At 46.0% G+C, this 23,492-nt stretch overlaps 1 protein-coding gene across 3 annotated transcripts in view; it reads left to right on the top strand.

Annotated features, from left to right (window-relative positions):
- Positions 1–23,492, top strand: part of COL16A1 (collagen type XVI alpha 1 chain) — a 144,096-nt gene that overhangs the window by 39,697 nt on the left and 80,907 nt on the right. For 2 of the 3 annotated variants that reach the window (XM_033956123.1, XM_033956122.1), the window contains exons 7-12: positions 1,136–1,216; positions 3,316–3,459; positions 8,077–8,121; positions 9,712–9,756; positions 20,312–20,347; positions 23,418–23,444. In XM_033956123.1, coding sequence (XP_033812014.1) covers positions 1,136–1,216; positions 3,316–3,459; positions 8,077–8,121; positions 9,712–9,756; positions 20,312–20,347; positions 23,418–23,444 — 378 coding nt within the window. The remainder of the gene's footprint in view (positions 1–1,135; positions 1,217–3,315; positions 3,460–8,076; positions 8,122–9,711; positions 9,757–20,311; positions 20,348–23,417; positions 23,445–23,492) is intronic. The other variant, XM_033956124.1, reaches the window with a different exon arrangement.

Raw genomic sequence — 23,492 nt, 5'->3', positions numbered from 1 at the left:
AGACTGTGGGAGTTATGTTTTAGCACCTATCAAATGGAACTACTATGGCTTGAATGACAACGACGTGGGAATTTCAAGTACTTTTCTATTATGATTTTATGAATTTGAGGTTTCTGTGTGTTATGAGTTTGTATCTTTTGTGCATTTGAGTATTTATATTGAATAGGTTTTGATTAATAATAAAATATTTAATAAATTATATATTTATCAACTGAATAGTTTTGCATGCTATGGTCCATATTCATTATGAATATCTTGAATATCTGACTGCCTGGTTGTCCTGAGGACTGACTTGATAAGCACAGAGGTCAAAACCATACCCACGCATCATCTTTGGAAACCCTCTCTTCTAGCTGGAGCAGGAGTGGCTCAAGGCAATCTGCTGCCTTAGGCGAGGGATGAGCTGGTGCCCCCCTCCCCCGAGCATCCAAAATGGGGGTGGGACAAGGGCTGCTCCAAATATTAGGCTTTCCCTTTTCACCCGTCTCCCTCCCCCCCCCCCCAGTTGGCATTTTTCCCACTCCACCCCTCCCCTCTGCATCTACCTTCAATTTGTCGTAAAAATTGCCAGGCGGTGGTAGCGATTCACAGAGCTACCCTGTGGCAGATCCCAGCGTCTTCTCTCTACTGCAACCTTCCTGTTTCTGCTGGGGCTGGTAGCAGGGTAGCTCTGTGAATTGCTACCGCCGGCCGGCAACTTTTATGGCAAATTGGAGGTAGATGCAGGGGGTTGGGGTGAGGAGTGAAATGGGAAAAATGCTGATTGGGGGAGAAGGGTGAAAGCATTAAATGCTGGGAAGGAGAGCGGCAGAGAGAGCAGACCAGCAGGTGCTGCCTGAGGCTGACACCTCAGTTGGCAAGGGGGTACTCCAGGACAAGGGGAAGTGAATTTTATGAGCCACCGATCCAATGCGGCGTGGCATGTCCTATGCTTTTCTCTTCATATCCTGCATTTCCGACTACTGATGTTAGATCACATAGTGAACGGAGTGGCCTGGTTCTCACAGAGACAGGTAGGAGGATGTGAAGGGTTACGAGGTTCCCACTGGTCATATGAGAGGTGGCAGGTCCACGGCATCTCGTTATCAAAGTGGCCAGAGCAGCTGCTGACGTAATCTCTGCCTTTCCTCTGCAGTTTGACATCCAGAAGGCTCTTCTGTACTGTGACCCAAGCATGGCCATGAAGGAAGCATGCTGCGAGCTGTCCGCAGCAGGGGTGAGTGCGTGCTCTGTTCTAAAATTCATGAGCTCTGCCTTAATCGAGGGCTCTTTATTAAGATTCACGATGAATGGAAACCTGCTTTAGAAACAGCGTAGGATGAGGGGGCATTTCAGGAAACGAACCAAAGGGGAGAAGCATTTTCACTCAATCCATTTCAGAGAACAGCCTTAAAAAGAATAAAAAAATGAATGGAGCAATCAAACTTTAGAATCTCATGCCCTATTTACGCTTCCTTCAGCAAAGGGCTGCAAAAGTAAGAAACATTCTGGGCATTGGCTTTCCTATCAAGCTGCTTCTTATGACAAAGATTTCTGATTAGATCTATAGCTTATAAACATTACAGAAAACTTTTGAAGACTTTTCTTTTCTCCACATTTTTGGCTAGCTCAATTTCTGTGCATCACATTATCTCTGTATTTTCCCATAGCATAATCTTTTGTTAACCACATTGAACTAAAGGTTATGCAGTCTAGAAATTTGCTATTATGTGATGTTATGTTAGAAAGCTTCAAAAAGAAACTAGGATAAAAAAACATAAGAATAGCTTTACTGGGTCAGACCAATGGTCCACCAAGCCCAGTAGCCCATTCTTACGGTGGCCAATCCAGGTCCCTAGTACTTGGCCAAATCCAGAATCTCAAAGAACAAGATTCCAGAGCTAAGATTGTGATGTCATAATGCCTCGTTCCACCAATGCCTACGAGCCAAACTCCTCAGTGATGTCACAATGGCTTTATTGTCCTTTACTTAAGAACATAGGAATAGCTTTACTAGGTCAGACCAACGGTCCATCCAGCCCAGTAGCCCATCTTCACGGAGGCCAATCCAGGTCACAAGTACCTGGCAAAAACCCAGAATCTCAAAGAACAAGATTTCAGAGCTGAGACTGTGATGTCATAATGCCTCGTTCCACCAATGCCTAAGAGCCAAACTCCTCAGTGATATCACAATGGCTTGATTGTCCTTTACTTAAGAACATAGGAATAGCTTTATTAGGTCAGACCAATGGTCCATCCAGCCCAGTAGCCCATTCTTACGGTGGCCAATCCAGGTCCCTTGTACTTGGCCAAACCCAGAATCTCAAAGAACAAGATTCCAGAATCCCAAAGAGAAGCAACATTCCAGAGCTAAGATTGTGATGTCATAATGCCTCGTTCCACCAATGCCTACGAGCCAAACTCCTCAGTGATGTCACAATGGCTTGATTTTCCTTTATTTAAGAACATAGGAATAGCTTTACTAGGTCAGACAAATGGCCCATCCAGCCCAGTACCCATTCTTACGGTGGCCAATCCAGGTCCCTAGTACCTGGCAAAAACCCTAGAACAGATGCCCATAAGCAATTATGAGACCTGGTTCTATTCTTTGGGATCTGATGGATACTTGGATTGGCTGCTGCTAGAGAGAGACAGCTAGGTTGACAGACCTGTGGTTTGGCCCATCAGATGTTCTTGTGTAGCTCCCAGAAACCTGCTTTAGGTTTGGTATAACTATATCATCTTCTGTGCTCTGAAATGCTGCAGAAACTCTTGCAACATGGAATGGGGGATACAGCAGAGGACATTATCTCTTGGCTGTGTTAGGGTTACTAGGCGTTCTTTTTTTAGAGGGCTGTCTAGTTGTCTTTGTCTGGGTTTTGAAAAGCTTTGAGCTCATGGCCATGTCTGGAGAGCATCTGTGCATGTGCCCTCCAAACACGGCTCCAAGCTTGAAAAGAGGAGGTTTGGGGGCGTGGCTGGAGGGGGGCGGAGCCATGTGTCCAGATTTTGCAGTTGTAAAATTGGTAACCCTAGCTGTGATGTCACTTAGAAGCAGTGACTGAATTAATTATTGTGGATCAATGAATGAAGCGCGTTCCTTTAAGATATTCATATAGTCTAGGGACAAAGCAGTTTATTTTGTACCAGGGCAATAGAGGGTTAAGTGACTTGCCCAGAGTCTCCAGGAGCTGCAGTGGGAATTGAACCCGGTCCCCTCCTCCACTGTCCTTGCGACTCATTTACCCTCCCCCATCCCTTCTCTGTCTCTAGTTTGTGGCACTGGGTTTTTGCTAGTATTTCCCATCATCTTTTTTTTTTCTGCCTCTTTTGCAGTGTTTGCCTGAAGCCTTGAAAACCAGGCGAGATGCTGAGGTTAGTGAGACTGCGCCGAGCAGTAACCTGATCGAGATCAACCCTCAGCCTGAGGGTAAAGTGTACACACGCTGCTTCTGCCTGGAAGAAGCCACAGGAGATCAGGTGGGGCTTTTGTTGGGGGGGGGGGGGGCGATGTAAGACATGGACCCTGCCTGTGGGAGGGGCAGGAGATAACGAGACACTGAGAACAGAGCGTGAGTCTGAGCCACGTGAATTTCAACCATGTGCGTCCTGACTAGGCAGTGCCTAGGAGAAGGTGATGTGGACTTCAGATGGCTAGTTTATTTAACTATTTTTATTAAACCTGTTTCCTCCGCCACCCTTGCGTTAGAGAGACCACAGTGGCTCTCAATGAAAAATACAGTTTGTCCCGAGTGATGACACAAATATCGGGGCAAGTGGAGTGTGGGAGAAGTTTTCACTGTAGCCCAGAGCGCTAAGCGCTCCGACGTTCATAGAATTCCTACAAGGGTTATAGGAATGTCGGAGTATTCAGCGCCCCAGACTACAGTAGAAACCTCTCCCATGGCTTAGTAAAAGAGGAGTTAATGATGATGATTATTATTGATTGATTTGATATCCCACCTTTACCAATCAAGGACCTGAGTGGTTTAGTCCAATTACTTTGTTTCCTTCTGGGTGCTTGTGGACACACACTGGTGTGATATGGCTCAGCTCAGGTTCACATGTACCCTTCCAGCTCTTTGCTGAATGGGAGAAGGGTCCATTTTTCAGTGAGGAGCTGTGCTGGGTACATGTGGGACCTTTCTCTCACCGGTTCCCCACTCTGATGGTTCAATAAGCCTCACTAATAGAAGTGGGTTAGGGCAGTGGGTTCCTGCAATTGGTATGTATGACAAGTCTGACTGATTCTGGCAGTGGCAGGACCCCCTGTGTTGCACCTTGCAAACCTGCCTAGTCTCCAGGAATTTAGCAGGATACTCATATCGTGCCATCCAAAATCAGGAATCTCCTGTGAAACGTGAGAACTTGGGGAGATACTTCTCAGCCTTTTCTCTGTCTGGGCTCAACTGTAAGTAGCTTCAGATCTCACAGGAGACACCAGCAAGGTCGATCTGACGCTGTTCAAGGTCACAGTCCTGTTGAAGGAGCTGGAGTGGAGGTGGGGCATGAGCTGGGTTGGGCAGTGGGATCAAAATCTCCGTCTTAAAAATTGCTCCCCCTTGGCATCTCTGGACTTGCCCTGTCTCCGCCCAGCTCTGGCAAGGAGAGAAATGCAGAAACCTGTTAGCACAAGGCAGCTCCTCTTACAGAACCTCAGATTATGCTCCCTTCCTTCCACGGGCTAAAAGCTTTGGGCCACCCTTGTGGACATTTGGTCATGGAGATCTGCAAAGCTGCTGAGTTACCCAGTTCCAGGATGGTGTAGCCAGTTTTGGATCTGATATTTGTACTTCCTGATTCTACATGCTGAAATCAGTGCTCCTGGCCCCATAATGCATCAGGATGGGACGGTCAGAAACCCAGAGTTAGCCCTGCCCAAGCTGTACCCAGAAGTTGTCACAGACGAAGGGTTGGCCTGTTACTCTCACCCTGCCGTAGATTTCAACCTCTTCATCTACTCAATCTCACTGCTTTTCCTCCTTCAATGTCCACCCAATTCATCTATTCACTCCCTTTCCTCTCTGAATAGCGGACATTTATTGGCCTCCTGACCTTGACTCCTGGCTCTCCGTCTTTCTCGAACTTTCATCTCCTTCCCTTATCCTTGGTGATTTCAACATTCATGCCGAGGACATCTCTGACTCCTACACCTCAAAGTTTCTTGCTCTAATATCCCCATTCAATCTTCAGCTGTGCTGTGCTCCCCCCTCCCCCCGAGAACGGTCACTTCCTTGATCTTATCCTTTTTTCTAATTCCTCAGTTGCCAACTTCTCTACCTCAATTCTTCTGTTCTCTTACCATCATCTGATAACCTTCATAACTCAACACTCCCCCCGACATGACTGATCCTCACCAATGTAATCAGGAATCTTAAGGCTATTGACTCGTGCACTGTCTCCGCCATGGTCTCCCTCCTCCACTCTAACACTATGCTATGCAAATCTGTCAATGAAGCAGTCTCTTCTTAGAATACTATTTTCTCCTCTGCTCTTGACACCTTTACTCTGCCCAAACCCCAGCCCTGGCTAACCTCTAAGATCCGCTACTTACATTCCTGTGCACGGACCGCAGAACATTACTGGCTGAAATCCCATGCTCACGCTGATTTTGTTCACTTCAAATTCCTGCTGGCCTCCTTCCAATCTGCCCTTTCATTCTCGACCCCTTTCAATCAGGCTTTCGCTCTCTCCTTTCTATGCAAACTACGCTTACTAAAGTCTTCGATGACTTGCTCCTGACCAAATCCAAAGGGCTCTACTTTGTCCTCATCCTCCTTAATCTTTCTGTGGTGTTTGCCTACTCATCGATACACTGTCCTTGCTTGGATTCCAGGCCTCTGTTATCTCATGGTTTTCTTCCTATCTTTCCCATCACACTTTTAGCATATGCTCCAGAGGATCGTCCTTTGCTGCCATTCCACTATCAGTCAGCGTACCTCAGGGTTCAGTCCTGGGACCACTTCTTTGAATTTACACTTCTTCCCTTGGTACTGTAATCTCCTCCCATGGTTTTCAGTATCACAGATCTATCTCTCTGCACCTAAAATCTCGACAGACATTCAGTCCCGGGTTTCAACCTGTTTGTCTGACATTGCTACCTGGATGTCGCCACCATCTAAAATTAAACATGGCCAAGACTATCTTTCTTCCTAACCGTGCCTCTCCCCTTCCTCCATTCTCTATTTCAGTAGTTAACACAATCACCCTCCTTGTCTCACAGGCTCGCAGCCTCGGGGTCATCTTCGACTAATCTCTCCCCATCTCTTCGCATATCCAACAGACCACTTCTTTCTATACACCATCGCTCACATCCAGACTCCTTTCTGAACATGCTACCACATTCTCGTCACCTCTCACCTAGATTACTGCAATGTGCTTCTCTCAGGTCTTCTGCTAGGCCATCGCTCTCTCCTTCAATCTGTTCAGAATTCTGCTCGGGTCGTTATGCCCTTCCTCAAGTCGCTTCATTGATTTCCTGTCCACTTCCGCATACAGTTCAAACTCTTCTTACTGACCTACAAGTGTATTAACTCTGTGGCTCCTCTTATCTTTCCCTATACTCCGCTGTGGAACGCCTTTCATCGGGTAAGTCCCTTTTGCCTTGCTGCCCCTTATGCCTGGAACAACTTGCCTGACTCGGGACGTCAGGCTCTGTCTCTGGAGATGTTCAAGTCCAGGCAGAAGGCCAACTTTTTCAAAACTGTGTTTAAGTCTTAACCCTACACCCTTCTCTAATTTGTATTTTTCTACATGAGCAGTGTATCACCATTTTTGTCCATCTCTTGTGTGTTTAATACACAGCACTGCATGCGTATAGAAATAAGAAAAAGTAACTGGTGTCTGTAGGTCACAGAACCGTGGGCTTCACTCGCAGGCTGCCAACAAGTCACAGTAACACACAGGGTCATTCTAGAAAACAGAGACTGAACTCCAACCTCTGTCACTTGGCCCGACTAGGCTGGACACAAGACCCTTCTGTTGGGAGTTTCTGCCTGGTAGCCAAGCTGCCTTTCCTGTCCTTTCCTCTCTGAGCTCCGCACACAGCAGGCGAGATTCTGAGGTCTTATTGGGCCTGGGGCTCTCTTTTTGCTGCAGACTGGCTGGGGCTTGTCTTCCGTTCTGTGGCAAGCAGGATCTGTTTCTCTCTGTTCTCCTTCCCCTTAGGGGGCTCCAGGGTGATGTCACCCCACAAAATTCTACAGTTGCTCTTGTTTGAGAAAAATGTAAATCGCTTGTGATTATGTGTATGGATTCCAGCTGGAACGCGTGAGTGATTTTGGCTCCATGTAGGGGAGCAAACCCCAGTCCCACAGCTCTGCTAGAGGTCTCCAGCATCAGATCCCTGAGCGCTGCAGGACGCAGCAGTCACTAATACTCCTCTCTCTGCCTTGGCCCCTGCCATGGACAAAACATTGAACAGAAACAGCACCTGGGCTAGAGACAGGCAGATAAGAGCGCTAAGAAGGTCCAAATCTAATATGACAGTCTCTCATTCCTCCCTCTACAGTCTGTAGTGCTGTAATGAGACCTGCTATCAGGAGGGGCTGTCTCTTGCTGTTGATCAGAAGCTGTCAATAAACCGCTGTCTCTCTGGTACTGTAGGGAGGGACTGTCTCTCACTGTTCGTACAGCCAGAGAGACATTGCAGGATCTCATTAAATAGTCCTTCACTCTCTTTCTGAAGATGTACTACGAAGTTTCTCACTCTCGTGTAATTCTAATGAGCCGCCCTCTCTCTCTCTGGGACTGTAGGACAGAGCCTCATTGATTCTCTGCTCACTTTTTCCACACATGTGGTTTTGAGGAGCAAAGCTAGGGTTTACAAGTGCAATGGAGAGGCTGCCTGGAAGTCAATCAGCAAATGCAATCCCTGGGAGATGCCAGGCATGTGCCCTCATTAGATCTGCGTGTCTGTGGAGATACAGTATACTGAGCTTGTGAATCCACACACGTGCCTGTTTCTGATTGCATAGAAGTGCTCAAAGTGAAAAATAAGCTCAGGTGCAAGGGGAGAAAGCTTTCAAGTGTGTCTCTGCGCACATGTGATAATGCTACAAGTATGTGTGACGACCTTCCTATGTTTTCTCTCCTTAGAGTGGACCTGGGAAGACTGGAGTGAAAGGAGACAGGAGAGCGGCAGTAAGTTGGATACTCGGCCTACGGATATCTAAGAGAGCCCCACCAGCATGACTATTGGCTAATGCCCAAACTGGATCTCCTCTCATAATCTCATTGGAGAGAATGGCCAGCTAAGATTAAGGCTACCCAGACATGACATGTCCTCTTTTGGGACAGTTTCCTGGACTGGAGGGAGTTTGTCCGGATTTAGGACTCACTCTCTCCAGTCCAGTCCCCACATGGAGTTGGCTATGGCTCTCATGAATCTCCCCTGTTCCCTAGAACCTTCTCTGGCACTGCAATTTTAAAACTTATGAACCTAAGAATAGCCTTACTGGGTCAGTCCAACGGTCCATCAAGCCCAGTAGCCCATTCTCAAGGTGGCCAATCTAGTACCTGGCCAATCTAGTACCTGGCCAAAATCCAAGGAGTAGCAACATTCCATGCTACCGATCCAGGGCAAGTAGTGGCTTCCCCCATGTCTTTCTCAATAACAGACTGTGGACTTTTCCTCCAGGAACTTGTCCAAACCTTTCTTAAAACCAGCTACGCTTTCCGCTCGTACCACAACCTCTGGCAATGTGTTTCAGAGCTTAACTATTCTCTGAGTGAAAAAATATTTCCTCCTATTGGTTTTAAAAGTATTTCCCTGTAACTTCATCAAGTGTCCCCTAGTCTTTGTCATTTTTGAAGGAGTTAAAAATCGATCCACTTGTACCCGTTCCACTCCACTCAGGATTTTGTAGACTTCAATCATATCTCCCCCCTCAGCTGTCTATTTTCCAAGCTGAAGAACCCTAACCTCTTTAGTCTTTCCTCATACGAGAGGAGTTCCATCCCCTTTAACATCTTGGTCACTCTTCTTTGAACCTTTTCTAGAGCCACTATATCTTTCTTGAGATAAGGAGACCAGAATTGAACGCAATAATCCAGATGAGGTCACACCATGGAGCGATACAGGGGCATTATGACATTCTTAGTCTTGTTAACCATCCCTTTTTTAATAATTCCCAGCATCCTGTTTGCTTTTTTGGCCGCCACCGCACATTAGGCAGAAGTTTTATTGGACAGCTTTAGCAACGAGATCCTTCTGCTGTCGGCCTGCCCCAGAAGCATTCACTCTGCAGCACTTCCTGTTCCCGCGTAGGGGGGATGCTGCAGAGTGAAGACTTCTGGGGCAGGCCGACAGCAGAAAGATCACATTGTTAACGCTGCCAACTGCCTAAAGTTTTAAAATTGCAGCGCCAGAGAAGGTACTAAGGACAGGGGAGACTCAAGAGAGCCAGATCTGACTCTGGGGTGGCCGGGGTGGTCGGCTGGAGATAGAGAGGCTATGCTGAGGGGTGGGGTGGTTTATGGGGAAACTAACGGGAGACAGGAGTGAGGTAGGGTAGGGCACCATGGGTGGGACAGTGGGTGGGGTGGCTCAAGTGTCCTCTTTTTTGACTTAGAAAATATGGTAACCCTAACTAAGAAACTTGGTGGAAGGAAGGGAATGACTAGCCACACAGCTTCCTGGGAGGGAGGGAATGGCAAGCTGTTTTAGAGAGTTATTCTCTGGGAGGGGCCGAGATGCAGTGTTTCCTCCTGTTCTTTCTCTTGATTGCACAGGGCTATGTGGGAAACCCAGGTCTGCAGGGAATACCAGGCGATGAGGTAAGCAGCATGCTACTGTATATTTTTAATCTGGACAAAATATGATGCTGTAATTAGCATGACTAAGCATGTCCTTCATGTGTGTGTGCATGTCAAGGGCCCACATTCATCATTTTGAAGGGATGCACATGCGCTGAAATTCAGTCGGTCAGTTATCAGGGTCCCTGTCTGGAAACAGTAGTCAAGAAGATCTGGGGAGCGCGATGAGTGCAGTGATAGCCAAACTGTCTTACGGAAAGCTCTCCAGAAAAAGAATGGTGATTTTTCTGGATAGCGTGCCCGATATCGCGTCTCACTGGATAACTTCCCGTCTCACTGGATAACTTCCCACTCTACCCGTATTTAGCTCCTAGACTGCATCAGCGCTGTCTCTAGGGAGGTTCAGTAACCTGTTACTCTTTGAGATTCTGGAATGTTACTACTCCTTGAGATTCTAAAATTCTGTTACTCTTTGGGATTCCAGAACCTGTTACTCTGTGAGATTCTGGAATGCTGCTACTCCTTGAGATTCTAGAATCTTGTTACTCTTTGGGATTCCGGAACCTGTTACTCTTTCAGATTCTGGAATGTTGTTACTCTCTGGGATTCAGGAACCTGTTACTCTTTGAGATTCCAGAATCTTGTTACTCTTTGGGATTCTGGAATCTGTTATTCTTTGAGATTCCAGAATCTTGTTACTCTTTGGGATTCCAGAACCTGTTACTTTTTGAGATTCTGGAATGTTGCTACTCCTTGAGATTCTAGAATCTTGTTACTCTCTGGGATTCCAGAACCTGTTACTCTGTGAGATTCTGGAATGCTGCTACTCCTTGAGATTTTAGAATCTTGTTACTCTTTGGGATTCCGGAACCTGTTACTCTTTCAGATTCTGGAATGTTGTTAGTCTCTGGGATTCTGGAACCTGTTACTCTTTGAGATTCCAGAATCTTGTTACTCTTTGGGATTCTGGAACCTGTTACTCCTTGAGATTCTGGAATGTTGCTACTCCTTGAGATTCTAGAATCTTGTTATTCTTTGGGATTCCGGAACCTGTTACTCTTTCAGATTCTGGAATGTTGTTACTCTCTGGGATTCAGGAACCTGTTACTCTTTGAGATTCCAGAATCTTGTTACTCTTTGGGATTCTGGAATCTGTTATTCTTTGAGATTCCAGAATCTTGTTACTCTTTGGGATTCCAGAACCTGTTACTTTTTGAGATTTTGGAATGTTGCTACTCCTTGAGATTCTAGAATCTTGTTACTCTTTGGGATTCCGGAACCTGCTACTCTTTGAGATTCTGGAATATTCCTACTCCTTGAGATTCCAGAATCTTGTTACTCTTTGGGATTCTGGAACCTGTTACTCTTTGAGATTCTGGAATGTTACTACTCCTTGAGATTCTAAAATCCTGTTACTCTCTGGGATTCCAGAACCTGTTACTCTGTGAGATTCTGGAATGCTGCTACTCCTTGAGATTCTAGAATCTTGTTACTCTTTGGGATTCCGGAACCTGTTACTCTTTCAGATTCTGGAATGTTGTTAGTCTCTGGGATTCTGGAACCTGTTACTCTTTGAGATTCCAGAATCTTGTTACTCTTTGGGATTCTGGAACCTGTTACTCCTTGAGATTCTGGAATGTTGCTACTCCTTGAGATTCTAGAATCTTGTTATTCTTTGGGATTCCGGAACCTGTTACTCTTTGAGATTCTGGAATGTTGCTACTCCTTGAGATCCCAGAATCTTGTTACTCTTTGGGATTCTGGAACCTGTTACTCTTTGGGATTCTGGAACCTGTTACTCTTTGAGATTCTGGAATGTTACTACTCCTTGAGATTCTAAAATCTTGTTACTCTTTGGGATTCTTGAACCTGTTACTCTTTGGGATTCTGGAACCTGTTACTATTTGAGATTCTGGGATGTTGCTACTCCTTGAGATTCCAGAATTTGTTACTCTTTGGGATTCTGGAACCTGTTACTCTTTGAGATTCTGGAATGTTGCTACACCTTGAGATTCCAGAATCTTGTTACTCTTTGGGATTCTTGGACCTGTTACTCTTTGGGATTCTGGAACCTGTTACTATTTGGGATTCTGGGATGTTGCTACTCTCTGGGATTCCGGAACCTGTTACTCTTTGAGATTCTGGAATGTTGCTACTCTTTGGGTTTTGGCCTAGGGACCTGGATTGACCACGGTGAGAACGGGCTACTGGGCTTGATGGACCATTGGTCTGACCTAGTAAGGCTATTCTTATGTTCTTCTGGTCATCCTATAATTAAGTTTCAATTTACTGATTTTGACTTTACCTCACTCGTAATTACACTGTTAACAAAATTGTACATTTCACGTAGAATTGTACCTGTTGAACATCGCCTTGAGTGAATCTCTCCATAAAGGTGGTAAAAAAAATCCCAATAAATAATATTTGGGGTTTTGCCAGGTGGCCTGTATTGGCCACTATGGAAACAGGATACTAAGGTAGATGGACCACTGGTCTGACCCAGTAAGGCTGTTCTTTATGTCTTAGGTACTGCCAAGCCAGTCTGTAAGAATATTCCGCAGTGGTTTTCAAATAGTATCACTTAATATCCATGGATAGCAGAGGCTAGGCCATTTATCTAACAACAGCCGTTTTCTAAGTCAGGTCCTGTATGTGTATATAAAGTATATATGTCTGCATGTGGGGGCTTTACTTGAATATCCTGCATGCGGTAGTTCAACACCCACAGTGACTTGGAATCAACAGTTATTTGGTTGATGTGGTCCAGAGAATGGGGGGGAGGGAGGGTTAAGAGAAAAATTCTTGGAAGTTGCGTCTCACCCCCGTATATTCCATGAGCCGTCTGTTTATCCAACAGCAGTCTCACCCTCTCTGTATACTCGGTGGCTGTCTCACCCCCACATATGCCAATGAACAGGCTACGTATCGAGAGCTCACTGGGACAATGGGGTGAAGGCATCCTGCCAGCTCTCACTCCGTTCTCCTTCCTATACCGTGCTCCAAGGCTTTGCAATCCAGAGGCAGTGACTGCCAGGGAGCCCTGAAGAGAAGAGGAGAAGCCCAGAACAGGCTTTGCTCTGCTTTCCCAGCCGTTTCTTATATTTTGGTCCTTCTAACTGCTTTAGCAATTCCTTTGCCACCTATTCATAAACCAACGTGCCAGGAAAGGTTTCTGAATGTGAGAAGGGGGGAGAGACTAACAGGGTATTTTAAAGCAGGAGAGTTCATAAGAACATAAGTGCCTCCGCTGGGTCAGACTAGTGGTCCATCGTGCCCAGAAGTCTGCTCGCGCAGTGGCCCAACAGGTCCAGGACCTGTGTAGTAGTCCTCTATCTGTACCCCTCTATCCCCTTTTCCTTCAGAAAATTATCCAATTCCTTCTTAAACCCTAATACCGTACTCTGTCCTATCATGCCCTCTGGAAGCTCATTCCAAGTGTCCACCACCCGCTGGGTGAAGAAAAACCTCCTAGCATTGGTTTTTAATCTGTCCCCTATCAGCTTTTCCGAATGCCCTCTCGTTCTTGTAGTCTTCGAAGGTTTGAAGAATCTGTCCCTCTCTACTCTCTCTCTATGCCCTTCATGATCTTATAAGTCTCTATCATATCCCCTCTCATTCTTCTCTTCTCCAGGGAAAAGAGACCCAGTTTCTTCAATCTCTCAGCGTATGAAAGGTTTTCCATCCCCTTTATCAAACATGTTGCTCTTTTCTGAACCCTCTCGAGTATCGCCATATACTTCTTAAGGAACGGCGACCAATATTGGACGCAGTACTCCAGATGCGGACGCACCATCGCCCGATACAACGGCAGGATAACTTCTTTCGTCCTGGTTGTAATACCCTTCTTGATTATACCTAGAATTCTATTCGCTCTCTTAGCGGCCACTGCACACTGTGCCAACGGCTTCATTGTCTTGTCCACTATTACCCCCAAGTTCATCTCCCCCCACCCCAGGCAGCTCTTTCTCATTAGGAAATATGAACTTATTGCTGGTACATTCAAATGCTTTTGAAGCTGTTTAGCCAAACACAAAGCTCTTTAGTCATCAGCAGAGAAAATCTGTGAGGTGGGGGTGTGTGGGGGGGTCATATCAGGTGTTGCCAGTCCTGAGGCAGGGGCAGCAGTGGAGGGTTTGGATTTTTGTTGGGTTTTTTTCTTTTTTTTTTTTGGGGGGGGGGATATTGCTGTTAGTCATTTTGTCCTGCAATCAGTTCAGTAAGGAAGGGGGTGAGATTTAGTTATTTTAAAAATTTCTATACTATTTAAAACTAAATAGTTTGCATGATTTACATATATATTATAAAAACATAATAAAACAGACACACAAACAATCCTCAGAAATCATATCTACAAACTAATACCATGGTTTATATAATGAAAATCATGAATAGTTCCTCAGCTACGCCAGAGAAGAGAATTATTAGCTAGAAAAAGACATCTACAAATAATTGCATCTTGAGTAATTTTCCTAAACAAGCCCTTTCCACGACAGTTTTGTATTTGGCCCACGAGGAAGTTCCATATTTTAACTCCTGCACAACAAAAAGTCATTTTACCAGTTTCCATAAGCCTCGGGTTAACATTCGTCTTCAGTAAAGCTAAATGATCTTTTGGGTTTGTAACTAAGACGCAGTGACTTTTCAGGGCTTTGATGGTCCTCCTCCAGTGGAAAAAGGGAGTCCCGGGTGACCAGATCACTTGCCAGATTAAGTCCCATCCCCACACATCCTGAGACATTGTCATGGAGGCTAGATGTGTTATTGTGGGTTCCATGTGCACGTGGTGCCAACAGGGAGGTTTTTGTTTTATGGCAAACAAGTCACAGATGGTCCGTGAGCAGATGCCACATACAAAGCTTAGACTGTGTGCACTTCCCTCCGACACATGCTGGGGAACGTGTGGCAAGCCCGTGATCTCTGGGAGAACAAAGAGCAGGAAGTGAAGGAAATAAAGGATAATGTGGATCAGCAGAGAATGTGGAAATGATTCCATCGTAAATCAGAAGAAAACAAATAGGACAGAACCAAAGACAGAATGTCTCTTCCACTCGTCACCCACCATGCCTCCAAGTTCATTAGGTATTTAATATCCTGCCTATCGTATGAGATGTCTAAGTGGCTTACAATATATTGTACCCACATTAGACCACAAGAGGAGTGTCCCTCCTGCACCCCCACACCCCCACTAACCTATCCATTCATACAAACACACAGTAAGGAGCACACCACAGGCAGTGCGTCTCTCCCACTCACCACCCACCCAACCCCCTCACCAACTCACCCTACAAGGATCACACCAAAGGCAGCGTGTGTCTTCCACCCATCATCCAACTAAAACCACACCCACACTATACCACAGAAGGAGTGTCTCTTCCATGCTCCCTCCACACTAACCCCCACACACAGAGCAAGGAGCACACCACAGGCAGTGTCTGTGCCACCTGTCACCCACCCAACCACACCCACACTAGAACCATTCACGGGATGCTGGGTGCCTCATTTGGTGTTTAGAATCTAAGGGTTTGAGATGGCACAGGGAGAGTTATATGTGAACAGCAGGATGAGTCGGCCACATACGGGTTATGCCATCTGATGACATCATCTGATGATGTCATCCATAGAGCTCATGTGTGGCTGACTTATCCTGCAGTCCACTGAGAACCTCTGTTTAAGGTAGAGGTTGTGGTAAGAGCGGATAGCGTAGCTGGTTTTAAGAAAGGTTTGGACAAGTTCCTGGAGGAAAAGTCTGTTATTGAGAAAGACATGGGGAAGCCACTGCTTGCCCTGGATCGGTAGCATGGAATGTTGCTAATGTGCTTGATGGACCATTGGTCTGACCCAGTAAGGCTAGTCTTATGTTCTTAACTTCATTTAATGTCTCCTCTGTATGGAGCAGCAATAGATCAGTGGTCTCCAACGCAAACCCTTCGCAGGGCCACATTTGGGATTTGTCGGTACTTGGAGGGCCTCAGAAAAAATAGTTAATGTCTTATTAAAGAAATGACAATTTTGCATGAGGTAAAACTCTTTATAGTTTATAAATCTTTCCTTTTGGCTAAGTCTTAATAATAATATTATAATTTATAGCTCCAGAGAAAATGATCAAAAAACGGTTTTATTTTACTTTTGTGATTATGAGAAACACACCATGGGCCACGAGTGTGAAACCACTGTGGAACGCAGAGACTCAAGGTGGGGCCTGGGGATGAGCCTGCCCCTGTGCTGTATATTACTGATACCTCACCTGGCATCTTGTGATCTGTGCCGGAGGCTAAAGTCCCCAAAAAAGGCTGTAACAAAGAGAGACAAGTTACCAAAATAACACGCAGGATTATCACACAGGACTGTGCATGCCCTAGAGGAGAGATATAACAGACAGTGGCGTAGCGAGGGTGGTGGGTGCCCCTCTCCCGCGCCTCTAATTGTTCAACTTGCTCCGCGCGACCCTGTCGGCTCTCCCTCTGACATCATTTCCTATGCGCTGCACCCGGAACTGACATCAGAAGGAGAGATGACACGGATGCGAGGAGCAAGTTGAATAACTAGAGTTACGGGGGAAGGGAAGGGAGGGTGAGCACGTGGCAAGGGGAGAAGTGGAAAGAGGTGGGGTGCTGCCCCCTCTTTCTATGCCACTGATAAGAGAGACAGGCAAACTCTGTCTTGATTGGCCAGGTGGGAGATGCACAGAATGGCTTTGCAGCGGATGGGATGGAAGCCCTGGGACAGGCCCAGAGACTCCAAGATTCAAAGCCGTTCCGCCGCTTAACTTGGAATTTCTTTAGTGCTCCCAGACGTAGAGGCAATGAGGTTAGCGTCTGCTGCCACGTACTGAAATTCCAGTCACCGAGGAGTTAATACTCAGTGGTGGCAGGAATGAATTGTAAAGTGAAGTAGTTACTTGTACTTTTTACATTGTGTTTGAATATTCAATGTGCAGCTATAAACCTCTTAAAATCATTTGTGTGCATAGATTGACCTACAGAAATGAATGGAGGAGGGTCACGAGTGGGGTCCCGCAGGGCTCGGTGCTCGGGCCGCTGCTATTTAATATATTCATAAATGATCTAGAAACAGAGACGAAGTGCGAAATAATAAAATTTGCAGACGACACCAAACTATTTAGTGGAGCTCGGACTAAAGAGGACTGCGAAGAATTGCAAAGGGACTTGAACAAACTAGGGGAATGGGCAACGAGATGGCAGATGAAGTTCAATGTTGAGAAATGTAAAGTATTACATGTGGGAAGCAGAAATCCGAGGTACAACTATACGATGGGAGGGATGTTATTGAAGGAGAGTACCCAAGAAAGGGACTTGGGGGTAATGGTGGACATGACAATGAAGCCGACGGCAGAGAGCGCAGCGGCCGCTAAGAGAGTGAATAGAATGCTAGGTACAATCAAGAAGGGTATTACTACCAGAATGAAAGAAGTTATCCTGCCATTGTATCGGGTGATGGTGCGTCTGCATCTGGAGTACTGCGTCCAATATTGGTCGCCGTACCTTAAGAAGGACATGATGTTACTCGAGAGGGTTCAGAGGAGAGCGACGCGTCTGATAAAGGGGATGGAAAACCTTTCATACGCTGAGAGATTGGAGAAACTGGGTCTATTTTCCCTGGAGAAGAGGAGATTTAGAGGGGATATGATAGAGACTTACAAGATCATGAAGGGCATGGAGAGAGTAGAGAGGGACAGATTCATCAAACTTTTGAATAATAAAAGAACAAGAGGGCATTCAGAAAAGTTACAAGGGGACAGATTCAAAACGAATGCTAGGAAGTTCTTCTTTACCCAACGTGTGGTGGACACCTGGAATGCGCTTCCAGAGGGCGTAATAGGGCAGAGTACGGTACTGGGGTTCAAGAAAGGATTGGACAATTTTCTGCTGGAAAAGGGGATAGAGGGGTATAGATAGAGGATTACTGCACAGGTCCTAGACCTGTTGGGCCGCCGCATGAGCGGACTGCTGGGCACGATGGACCTCAGGTCTGACCTAGCAGAGGCATTGCTTATGTTCTTATGTTCTTTAAGAGAGAGGAAACTAGATCTTCATAAGTAAAACCCCTCCCCACAGAGCTTCTAAAAATAAGTCCCTTAAAAATGGGGAGGGGGAAGGCTGGTGGCCATGTCAGACAAATGAATGAAGTTAAGGTGTAATCTAGGGAACTCAGTTGAAGCTAGAGTTCTGGGGTCTATTTTTAGTCCAAAGCTTAGGCGCTTCAGATGAGCTGAAGACAGGAATCACACTGAAGGGGTGATATGCAGTTAAAGTAAATCAGACACTCGGTGGGAGTACAGGATATGCCCTCCTGGACACCGGCACTGTTCAAATAACTTTAAACAACGCCGCTGGTCCACAAACCTTTCATTTTGGCTGGAAAAGATTTGCAGCCAAGATTTAATAGTTTCACAGGCTCTAAAACTGAAAAGGAGCCATCTATCCAGTTAATTAGCTTTGAATATCGATGTCCTTGCACTGGTTTCAGGAATGAAATGGTCCAGAAGCCCTGTTAGTCCACTTTTCAAGGTAATAAATAAATTGAATTCCAGGAGACCAGTTTTCCATTCTGATTTGATTGCTTGGCCTCACCCCTCTTTTTCCTTTGCGTCCTGCAGTATTTTCTAGTTTAGGTTGTATTAATCTGCCATTGCTCTCCCTCCCCTGGCTTCGGCCATTTGAGACTTTTTTTTTTATGTCTGTTTTGTCTTGGTTTTAATTGTTCCGCTATTAAACGCTTTCTTTGTTCACCGCCATGATGGACCCCCAAATGGCTATATATTACAGAGATGCCAAGGGCAAACCATCCCAAAGAGCGAGATTTACCACATCACGGAGTGAGATTGAAGGCCAAAGAGTGAGATTTTTCAGACAGAACATCCAGGGTATATAGCTAGAATGATTTACGTGCAGAACCACTTTGCAAATGAATCAAGGCAGCATTAAATGATAGTGGCTTTTCTTTGGAGCCTCTGAAAGAGCGCACACAAAGTGGGAAGCAATTTGGGTAAATGTTTAAGGGAAAAGGGATGCAAACGGCAGGATGGAGTGCTGAGACTTCCTAGTGGTCGGAGGGCTTGGTTTACTTTTCTAATGAAAACAGATCAAGATCAGTTGAGTGATACCGAAATCTCTGATAAGCAAGAGAGCCTTCAATTATAGGGTTACTATATAGCTCCAGAAAAAAGAAGATGGATCGAGATATCCGGGTTTTACTTCCATTGAAAGCAAAGGAAGTAAAACCTGGATGTCTCAATCCATCCTCCTTTTTCTGGAGTCATATGGTAACCCTGCCTTCAAATGAGTGTAACACAGTCCTAACAAGAGAGAGAGCCTTCAAATGAGTGTGACAGTCCTAAAGAGTGAGAAAAGGACTCTGAGAGAGTGAGAGAGCCTTCAAATGCGTGAGACACAGTCCTAACGAGTGAGAGAAGGACTCGGAGAGAGTGAGAGAGCCTTCAAATGAGTGAAACACAGTCCTAACGAGTGAGAGAAGGACTCGGAGAGAGTGAGAGAGCCTTCAAATGATTGTGACACAGTCCTAACGAGTGAGAGAAGGACTCGGAGAGAGTGAGAGAGCCTTCAAATGATTGTGACACAGTCCTAACGAGTGAGAGAAGGACTCGGAGAGAGTGAGAGAGAGCCTTCAAATGAATGTGACACAGTCCTAACGAGTGAGAGAGCCTTCAAATGAGTGTGACACAGTCCTAACGAGTGAGAGAAGGACTCGGAGAGAGTGAGAGAGCCTTCAAATGATTGTGACACAGTCCTAATGAGTGAGAGAAGGACTCGGAGAGAGTGAGAGAGAGCCTTCAAATGAATGTGACACAGTCCTAACGAGTGAGAGAGCCTTCAAATGAGTGAGACACAGTCCTAACGAGTGAGAGAAGGACTGAGAGAGTGAGAGAGCCTTCAAATGATTGTGACACAGTCCTAACGAGTGAGAGAAGGACTCGGAGAGAGTGAGAGAGAGAGCCTTCAAATGAATGTGACACAGTCCTAACGAGTGAGAGAGCCTTCAAATGAGTGTGACACAGTCCTAACGAGTGAGAGAAGGACTCGGAGAGAGTGAGAGAGCCTTCAAATGATTGTGACACAGTCCTAACGAGTGAGAGAAGGACTCGAAGAGAGTGAGAGAGCCTTCAAATGAGTGAGACACAGTCCTAACGAGTGAGAGAGCCTTCAAATGAGTGTGACACAGTCCTAACGAGTGAGAGAGCCCTCAAATGAGTGAGACACAGTCCTAACGAGTGAGAGAAGGACTCGGAGAGAGTGAGAGAGCCTTCAAATGAGTGAGACACAGTCCTAACGAGTGAGAGATGGACTTGGAAAGAGTGAGAGAGCCTTCAAATGAGTGTGACACAGTCCTAACGAGTGAGAGAAGGACTTGGAGAGAGTGAGAGAGCCTTCAAATGAGTGACACACAGTCCTAACGAATGAGAGAGGGGCTCAGAGAGTGTGAGAGTGAGAGAACCTTCACATTAATGTGAGACTCAATATCTCTGCTTCTCTAACCAGTGCTGGCCTTTTACATTTCATCTTTCAGATGTATCTTACCAATGTTTCTTTTGTTCCAGTGTCCTTCCTGTGTATTAAGGACATCAGATGCCAATGTAAGTCTGCAGCTGCTTTTGGCCTTTATGAGAGGGGAACTGAAGGGAATAGGGGTGAGGGTTGCATGTGTTCAGCCAGAGTCTTTAGAAGTTGGGGTAGGGGCAGGTGGGACTGATCCATGAACAGGTTAATTTACTGACCAAGAAGACGTTTATGAGTTTGTAACTGTGTTGACTGTTCAGGCTTTTAGCTTATTGTAAAGGTTTTATTGCTGGTTGTATGGAGAGAGTGTGGAAGTGGTTTCAACCCTTAGAATACAGCAGTCCATTGGTAGAGTTAACCCCCTTGCACTGGCTTCCTGTAGACACTTTTAAACTTTGTTTTCTGATTCAGAAGATCTTCTAGGGTCATCTATTAAAATTTCCTTCCACCAGTAATAATAAACACCAGAGAAACCGATTCCCCAGTTTTAAAGGGGTCAAATACAAAATTATATTAAACTTTAGGGGCCCTGATATGCACTTAGCAGTGATCAACATTTTGCTGACCACTGCTTGCGCTCAACCCGGAAATGTAATGCCAGGCCACATCTGAACTAGGGTTACCAGACGTCTGAGAAAACCTGGACATGCCCGGACAGACTTTCCACAACCCGGCAGTATGTCTGGATTTTGGAAAGCCTCGATGAGCTCTGGCCGCATCTGGAAGGCATCTGACCATGGGTGGATGACGTCACACACATCCGTGCATGCTCCAGGCCCTCCAGACGCGGCCGGAGCTCGTCAGGGAGGTTGGAATGGGGCAGAGCTGGAGGCAGGACTGGGCAGGGCCACATGTTCAGGGTTTTGTGGCCCGAAATCGGGACACCAAACTTAACCCCAAACTTTACAAAGCTATAGGGCAACCGTCCCAAAGCCCTTTAAATCCCTCTGGGTTTTGGAGCAGTTACTGCAGTGGCCCAGGCTAAACGGCTTCGAAAAAGAGGCCCTAAATGTCTGAGTAACACCCAACTGCTTAAGCGGCTGAAGATAGGCCTGACTTCTGTGTGGTCCTGTGGCTGGGTAAGTGCTGGACATTGGCACTTAATCTTCTAAGTACCAACTCCAGCACGGGAACACCCCCAAAATAGCAGATTTTCAGTTCAAATGCCACTGAAAAGTAGCCCCGAAGAGGAGATTTACCGGCCAGGAGCTCTGTCTGCTTTGAATATCGACCCTGATATTTCCATATCAAGCTAATAAAGAATGGAATAGTTCAGTGGAATAGTAAGGGGGGTGCGGGGGAGGGAGAAGTCCTCCTCCACTCTCTCCATGCCTTCGCCCGCACATGTTTTTACTTCCCTAGTGCAAGGTTGCTGCCCGCGTTGGCATCGGCATTCTCTCTGATGTCACTTCTGGGACCTGCACCTAAGAAGTGACGTCAAATGACGAGCCGACACCGACACGGGCATGCCGCTCACGCCAGAGAAGATAAAAAGGGAAGGGAGAACACACGTAGCAGGGGGAGGGGTGCCGTTTATCCTTACTGGAATAATTTACCAAGAGATATAAAGTGAATCCTATTTTGAAAAGAATAACTGAAGATTTATCTGTTTCAGAAATTTGTAGGATTACAAGTGTTCATGGTATTATGTCGGCTGAGGAGTTCAAGTGACTCTGAAATGATTTTGTGCTTCTTTCTTTGCTCTGCATAGAACTCAGTTTTGGTCAATGTGTCCCTATTATTTCAAGGACTAGGAGGGTCTCTCTCTCCCCTCCCCATCCTTTCTCTGCTCTTCTTTCTCTCTCTCTTCGATCACTGCCTGCTTCTCTTCCTTCTTTCTGGCACCTGCTCTCTCCCTTCAGTCTTTGTGACCTAGTCAGGGCACTGTTGAGAAGAGGGTTCTGGGCTAGATGGACCCTTAGGCTGACCCAGCAGGGCAACTGTTATGTTTTTCATGCTCTCTCTTCGGTTGGTCAAAATAAACAAGAAACCATCTATGGTGACAACAGCTCTCAAGAAAACCCAGAATATGTATCATCCCCCAAATCCTTCCTCCTCAGAAGGGAGAGCAGTAGAGAGTCAAGAGAGCTACAAAGCGAATTGGAAGATTGTTGAGAGTCCATGGATTTGGACCCTGGATTTGGGGGGGGGGGGGTCCCTGGGAATGGAAACCAGACAACAGGCTGAGGACAGTCCATGGGTCCAGATTACAGATTGTAGAGAAACAGAGAATTCATGGGTTTAGACCTCTGGTCTTCACTCCAGCCCTCAAGGGATCCCAGTGGTTCAGGTCTTCAGGATGTTCCTAATGAATATGCATGAAAAAGATTTACATATTTCTGTTAACACCTGTTTCCTAGACAGGAGAGGGTCAGGGAGTCCATGGGTGTCAACCACAAATGACAGGGGAAGGGGGCAATTATCATCAGGTCTGAACTTATGGATTGAGCAGAAGGAAGTTGTGTTCTAGAAACAGGTTGCATTCTCTGAAATTTCAGCATTTTTCAGAGTTTCCTAAAGGGTATAAAGTGGGAATGCACATAGCCAGTCTCTGGTGCTTGGGTACCCTTCTCTGTAGTGGTGCTTGTCGCAGGAAAGTGTTAATCCCTCCGAATCCAGCACTTCCTATCCCAGGATGGTCTTAGCATTGAAGCTGGTTGTATGGAATACTAGCTGGGCTCTGGAGGGCCCCAGTGGCTCCGTAACAAAAGAGCAATGAATGTGGACTTTGGATTTGGAAGATGTTGGAATCCAGTAGCTTTTTCTTTCCGTGGAAACTCTCTGTGACCTTGTCTGATCTCCACTGAGTACTTCCTGCTCTGCTCTCTACCATCCTTAACGACTCGCCAACTTCTCTGCAATTCAGCCAAGACTGAGGAGGACAATTTCCTTCTGCTCTTCCATTCTCCTGGTATAAAAAAACAGCCCACAGGTAGTGGTGGTTGTGCCGGGGGAAGATGGGGGTGCAAATCTAGATATGCTGAAATCATGTTCACAAAGCTATTTCTGCTCAGGGGTGGCTCCTGGTCCCAGAAGAGACTGTCACAGGTTTTACCTAAGTTCAAGTAGAAGGTGCAAAATTTCACATCCTCGGAGCATTGGTTGACCTTTTTATGAATTCTAATCTTGCTGTCTTTGTATCCTCAGGTTACACTTGGCCCTCCAGGCCCACGGGTAAGTTTCTGATCTCCTGATGACGTCCTCAGACACCTTTCTCTCACT

Source organism: Geotrypetes seraphini, chromosome 8, assembly GCF_902459505.1.
Source record: "Geotrypetes seraphini chromosome 8, aGeoSer1.1, whole genome shotgun sequence".
Lineage (NCBI taxonomy): Eukaryota > Metazoa > Chordata > Amphibia > Gymnophiona > Dermophiidae > Geotrypetes > Geotrypetes seraphini.
Note: the sequence above shows the minus strand (reverse complement) of the source record. Positions and strands in the feature narration are given on the sequence as shown.